This window comes from Trichechus manatus, unplaced genomic scaffold (assembly GCF_000243295.1).
Source record: "Trichechus manatus latirostris isolate Lorelei unplaced genomic scaffold, TriManLat1.0 scaffold00090, whole genome shotgun sequence".
Classification (NCBI taxonomy): domain Eukaryota; kingdom Metazoa; phylum Chordata; class Mammalia; order Sirenia; family Trichechidae; genus Trichechus; species Trichechus manatus.
In genome coordinates, this window is record NW_004444026.1 from 10,212,788 (window position 1) to 10,219,491 (window position 6,704).

The window sequence follows — 6,704 nt, forward strand, 5'->3', positions numbered from 1 at the left end:
CGGGGTTTCTCCAGTCTCCTTTAGGCCAGTAAATCTGGTCTTTTTTTTGTGAGTTAGAATTATGCTCTACATCCTTCTCCATCTCTGTCCAGAGCCCTCTGTTGTGATCCTGGTCAGAGCAGTCAGTGGCGGTAGCCAGGCACCATCTAGCTGTACTGGACTCAGTCCGGTGGAGGCCTTGGTAGCTGTGGACCATTAGTCCTTTGAACTAATGAAAGAGGGATTTTGAAAGAAATATTGCTGTGGTTTCCGTGTTCCCTTCAGGGTCTTCAAGAAATGTAAGTAAAAACCTGATGTTTTAAATTTAAACAAGAGGGATCACTTGGATGGAGTCCCTGGGTAGTGTATGTGGTTAATGCACTTAGCTGGTAACTAAAAGACTGGAGGTTCTAGTCTACCCAGAGGCACCTTGGAAGAAAACCTACTTCTGAAAAATCAGCCTTTGAAAATCCTATAGAGCACAGTTCTACTCTGACACACGTGGGGTAACCATGAGTCAGAGTCGACATGATGGCAACTGGTATTGGTTTTATCACCTAAATGGAACAGGTGATTATTAAACTGAATACAGAAATGTCTCTCCCCTCCCATGATTTGCCAGGATCCAAGGGCAGTGTGTTTATAAAACACTGACCATTATCTGTTACTGGCTAAGCTGCTGAGTTTGGTTTTCTGGCCTCCACAGGTTTGTCAGGTGGGCTGAGGATGAGAGAACATGGTAACCAGGAACATGTAAGTTAAACAGAATGCAGTCTTAAGGGGGGGAAAAAAAAAAAAAACCACAGAGATATTTCTAACAAAGACACAGTACTTTATTTTAAAAACACTCATATATTGCAAAAAAATACATAGAAAAATAAAGTTTGGGTGGGGTACTTTACTAAACTCTAAGTCAAGTCTTTTATGTTACAGATCAGAGCAGGATTTGTTGTGCATGTGGGGAACCCAAACTAATCTGTTCAACAGAACTGAAGCCGGCTGGCTGGCTGAAATGGTAAAGGGCACTGTCCAGCCCCTGTCAGATACTGATAGACTAGTTCTTCAAATTTTTTTCTACTAGTTCAGATATGAGTGAATAACTAATTCCAATGGAAGAAAATGAAGATGGCTTCATAAAGAAAAAAATTTTAAACAAAGTTTTTTTTTTTTTTGGCAACCACAACGTCACAGTAAAATGTTTAACAGTTGCAGAATTTCAGGATGAACAAATTCAGAGAGTGGGGAGGGAAAGAGTAGTGAGTAAAGGTGAGTATTAAAACACAAAAGACGTGAAAAAGGAGAAAGCAATTTAAGCTCTTCTGCCTTCTGTGCTAACTAGCACTCTGGTGGCTGTCGTAAGTACATGGCATTTAACAGTATTTCAGCGTGGAGCCCAAACCACAGAAAATGTGGTGAAACCAGCCAACTTTCTATTGATTTACTTTGGCGGTAAATTGGTGCTTTTAGTGGAGGACATTGAAAGTTTCTTGCTAAACAGAATTAAGCAGTGGGCTCAAGAGACTTCCAGGCCTTAGGGTGCCTCATTAGTAACTGGCTTTTTAAAATTCTGATGTCTCACCTGTACCAGGTCACCTGAGATAATAGGATGGAAAGAATGGAGCCACATCTCTCCTTTGTCCTCCTCTCATTCCCTCTGAAGCCACTAGTGACTGATTTGGGGGACCAGGACTTTAAGAAATATATGCAGGCATCAAACACAGTTCCTAATGCATTTGGACGTTTTCGTTGTTTGGTGATGGAAGTCACAATAACCTTGTGTTTTGAAAAGTTTTCTTTTCCTTAGCCACTCCCTGCAAAGTCCTCTCAGCCCCTTCAGCTTTCTCCATGGACTGGGTGGTAAGAGGCTCTTCAAAGCCTGGGCTGCATTTGCCTCTATCCCCAGCCCGTGAGCCCTCTATTTCCACCAGACAGTGCCACGATATCTGGCCCTGCATTTTGCACAGTGTTCATTGCATGTGAGAGCCCAGTAGGGAGTCCAAGCAAAAAGGGTTGTCAAACTTTGAACAGTAGCAACAGAGCCACCAGCAAGTCTTATCAAAACATCAGTGAGCGACCTTCTATATCTGTCAGGTCTTTAAATAGGATTTAGAATTTAATGCTGTGTATTTTTAAATGAGGAAATCAGATCTGCTAGTTTAAAAATGCATGTCATTTAACTATTCAGAATTGGCCCCCTACTTTTTCTTTTTTAAACTCTAGAGAGATAAAGCTTTAAAAGAAAAAAAAAGACACAGTCTTAGGCTAAATAAGGAAGTGAATGTTAGGTGCAGCCAGACTTAAAGTATGGACTGAAAAGAAGTCCTTCAGTGGATGATTTCTGTAGAACAGGAACAAAAAATTAAGGAAGGCAGGAAGGAAGGACCTTACAGTTAAGAACTGGGTGGTATGTCATGATGTAGTATGAACTATAGCCTAAGGACTCCAGGAACCTTCTCAGTCTAAATTATCAGGCCCAGAACAAAAAGGTCCAGAAGAGGCCTTTTTACATTTTGCTAATAAAAAAAATGCAACAACCCGCAGCAGCAGCACACAGACCCTACTGAGGCCCCTGCCTTGGACATGCTGGGGTTCTCCTGCCAGGGGCCCAACCTTTGCAGGCTGAGTTCTGGTTTGTACAGCTTGTCTTAAAACTACAGCGAGTGGGCCTTGTTCTACCTGGGCCACGCTGTACTTAAATTGGTGTACTATTTAAAAAGAAATAAGGAGCAACTGGTATTTTCATCTCGCTCATCTCCATAAAAACCAAAAATCCAAGCCCATAGCTGTCGAGTCAATTCAGACTCATAGCAACCCTACAGGACACAGTAGAACTGCTCCATAGGGTTTCCAAGCAGCGGCTGGTGGATTCTAACTGCCGACCTTTTGATTCGCAGCCAAGCCCCACCAGGTCTCCACTCATCTCCTTATCCCATGCCAATCTGCTCTGAGCATGAAGAATTCCTCTTTGAGACCTACTACATCCCTCTCTCTTACAGAGACAGAAAAAAAACCTTGGTCATATTCCAAGGCCGATGTAGGCAACATTCTCATCTTGGCTGTCCTTTCTCCCTTCAGATTTCCTCTTTCAGAGTCAATATTCAGTTACACAGAGGATGAAGATGGAGGGATGGGATCCCCAGCAGTGATGTGGACAACTCATACAAAATCATACCAAGTGCTGGAAACAGCACCTGAATCTATCCCTCCCCTCGTCAAAAAGCAAAAATGACCTACATTGTGTGTTGCGGGAATTGTTTAAACATTAAAATAGTCACTGTTCCAGATCTTTCTTCAGCCCACCAGTGAAGAATTTTGGATTCCCATGCAAACTTCCAACAGTTTTGGTCTGCACACCTCTTGGCTCCCCAGTCCTCTCTAGCCCTGGTCCCTGTTGCTTCCCAGAGAGACAACCTGGGGAAGGCAGTTTTTGGTCACACATGGTTGTCGCCTGACGGAGCATTACCAGAAAGCCGGGCTCCAGCTCCTCAGGCAGTAAAGGTAGGGGTAGCATGGGTAGCTGTTGTACAGGGAGATCAGGGAGGCCCGAGAGAGGCCCTCCTCTTTCAGGGCTGGCAGGGAGGAATGCTTCTCCAGGTCTCCCAGGTCGGAGGTGAGCTGCTTTCGCTTGGTCTTATAGCGTCTGTTCTGGAACCATATTTTCACTTGGGTCTCAGTGAGCTTGAGGTTCTTGGCCAGGTGAGCCCTTTCAGGGGCTGACAGGTACTTCTGATGACTGAACTTCCTCTCTAACTCGATGACCTGCGTGTGGGAGAAGGCCGCTCGGGAGCGCTTCTGTGGCTGCTTGGGTGTTGGCGGGAGGTTTGGTAAGGCACCTGAAGTGTTGTCACAGTCCAACAGATAAGTCTCAAAGTGCCTATCTGGAAAGTAGAGGGGAGAAGGAGGGACGGGAAGAACAAAGTTACATGTTAGCGGGGAAGAGAACAGAATTCAATCCACGCTTATCTCTTTAGTGAGTGAACAAACAGCCCACTGTCATCTTGGATACATTTCACTTTTTTCACATGACTAAGGAACTCTCCAGAGCGGAGAATGAGTAAATATGTATATTACGTGTTAGTTTTCTAATAATCAGCAGGAACACAAAGTTAGAGGCGTTTACTGGTTGAACTAAATAGGGATTCTGGATATGTGTATTGCGTTGGGGTGAGAGAAGTGAAGCAGGAAAGGTACTGTGGAATAAGATACCTGGTAAAGGGCGAGCAAAAAGCACCCGGTGTTAACATCCGGATGGGCAAGAGAGGGCATGTGTGACAGGAGAGACGGCAAGGGTTAACGGCAGCAGCAAATTCATTCTCTTTCTCTAATCCCTTTTCTTCCAAACGAGGCGTTCGGTTGCCTCATAAAGAGCGGTGGAGAATAAATTACGTCTACTCTAAAATGTTCCAACGATGTTGTATCTCCTGAAGACTAGAGGGAATTCCCAATTTATTGTTTCACTGCCCATGGGTTTGGGAAGTAAAGGGAGTGTTTGCGGATTAAACCCTAGTTTATTTAAAACTCGCTGCCGTCGAGTCGATTCCGACTCTTAGCGACCCTACAGGACAGAGCAGAACTGCCCCATAGGATCTCCAAGGAGCAGCTGGTGGATTCGAACTGCCGACCTTCTGGTTAGCAGCTGAGCTCTTAAGCAATTAATACATTATTATTAGTTATCTTAACCTCCAAGAGGTAACGTGGGGCTGGTTCCGATTAACGGTAGCGCGGTCGGTCGCTCTGAGCTGGCAGCGGGTGGTGTAGGATTTCCGTCTCGCAGGCGGAGGACCGGAGCCTCTGCCCGCGGCTGGCCGAGCGCTGCGAGCGCGCTGGCTCTGGAGGCCCGGAGAGCCAGGAGCCGCGAAGCAGAGCGCACCGCGCCCGGCGAGCAGAGCCGATGTCAACATCGTGCGCCGCCCTGGCGCTGGGGCTCAGAGTGAATCCCCGAGGCGCACCTGGGGGGACTGTAAGATCCTGTCTCTTCGTCTGTCACTGTGGGCCCAGCATTCCTGCATCCCGAGCTCCGTGAGTCTGCTCGGACCAACCCTCCCTTGGCCCCAGCGCCCCTCCAGCCTCTCGGCCCGTCCGCCACTGCTGCAGGACCTCATCCCACCCCCGGCCTCGCCGGCGTACCTGGCTCGGTCTCCGCCAAGTTCCCGGCCTCCCCCGGAGCGGCGCCTGGCTGGGCGCTCAGCTCGTCCTCCGGGCCCCCGGCGCGGCCTCGGCCTCTCTCGGGCTCCGGCTCAGGGTCCCGGCGCGGATCTGGCTCGCGCGGGAGCTGCGGCTGGCGCTGCGGCAGGGGTTGCGGCTCCGGGCTGCACGTGTGGCTGCCGTCCCGCCGCTCCGCGCCGTCCCACAGGATGTCCTGGATGAGAAAGGAGGTGAGCGGCTTTGACTGGAGCGGCGGCGTGGTCTGCGGAAGGCAGTCGGCGGGCCCCACGTCCCCGGGCCGCAGCTTTTGAGTCCTGAGCATCCTTGCGGCGCCGCTTGGGCTGCTGCGCTCCAGCTCCAGACTGCAGCCGCTGCGCGGGGCACCGCTTTCACTTTCTGCGGCTCCTCCTGCACTTATAGCGCTGGCGGAGCGCAGCGCGCCGCCTTCCGATTGGCCGCGGGACCCCAGGCTGCCCGCTGGATTGGCCGACTGACCCGGCAGGTGAGGGGCGCAGAAAGGGAGGAGTCACTTCTCAGGGTCTCATTCCCCTTTCCCTAGAAGGCTCATTCCCGAATTCCCTTTTTTCCTTGTTCCTGACTAGCCCTGCTCCACCCCAACCCCTTTCCCCAGGCTGGGAGCGAAAACGAAAGTGGGCCTCCTCTGCCCAACCGCCTCTTAAAAAGTTGATAACGCTTTTCAGGAATAATGATGCAAAAGAGAAATCCTCGATTTAGCTGCTATGGACTGAAAGTGCCTTTACTCACAGCCCGAGAGATAGGAGGGGCAATCACTGTTATCCCACTTTTCAGATGGGAATTCTGGGAGCCTGGTGGCGCAGTGGTTAAGAGCTTGGCTGCTAACCAAAAGGTCGGCAGTTCGAATCCACCAGCTGCTCCTTCGAAACCCTATGGGGCAGTTCTGCTCTGTCCTACAGGGTCGCTGTAAGTTGGAACCGACTTGACGGCAACGGATTTGGTATGTTTTTAGTGGGTGACGATGACAGAGAGATGGGTATCAAAGCTGGATCTACTAAATCTAAGCCTCCGAAACAGACATGACAACTAGGTGCAATATCCGACCCTAGACTGAATTTTGTACTGGACGTTATTGGATCAGCTGACAAAGTGGAGAATCATCGATATGAGTCGATGTTAAATTTACTGGTTGATAACAATACTGCGATTATGTAAGATAATATTCTTAGAAGATTATGATCTTAGGGAACAAACACTAAATTATGTAAGGGCAAAGGGCCGTGTTGTAACTACTCCGTCATATGGTTCAGAAACAATGAGATACATAGATAGATAGATGACACACGATAAATCAAATGAGTTAAAATATTAACTATAGGTCAGTCTGGAGAAAGGGTATTCTGTTATTTTATTGTAACTATTTTTATTGATGCGACTTTTCTGTAAGTGCTGGTCTAAGGCACCTTCCATTAGACTGGAGATTTTTCACAAGGATGGTATGTTGTGTGTCTGTAGGCGGTGGGGGTGAGGATAGGTTATTGTGAATAAAGCAGCCACCAAAGAGAGCCACGCTATGCAATGGGAAGTTCTTTGGCAGAGTTGGT

The 6,704-nt window shown here is 48.3% G+C and overlaps 1 protein-coding gene across 1 annotated transcript; it reads right to left on the minus strand.

Annotated features, from left to right (window-relative positions):
• Positions 1 to 3,422: 3,422 nt before the first annotated feature.
• Positions 3,423 to 5,446, minus strand: NKX3-1 (NK3 homeobox 1). The gene is made up of 2 exons (XM_004382134.2): positions 5,107 to 5,446; positions 3,423 to 3,857 (listed from the first exon to the last, which is right to left on the minus strand). Exons 1-2 carry the CDS (start codon positions 5,444 to 5,446, stop codon positions 3,439 to 3,441), a joined length of 759 nt encoding a protein of 252 aa, XP_004382191.1. The 3' UTR covers positions 3,423 to 3,438.
• Between the last annotated feature and the right edge of the window lie 1,258 nt (positions 5,447 to 6,704).

Excerpts from the sequence above, each read along its gene's own strand:
- NKX3-1 (XM_004382134.2), bottom strand. The coding sequence starts at position 5,446 with ATGCTCAGGACTCAAAAGCTGCGGCCCGGGGACGTGGGGCCCGCCGAC. Across the intron at positions 3,858-5,106 it reads CTTGGCGGAGACCGAGCCAG|ATAGGCACTTTGAGACTTAT; the intron begins GTACGCCGGCGA and ends TCTACTTTCCAG.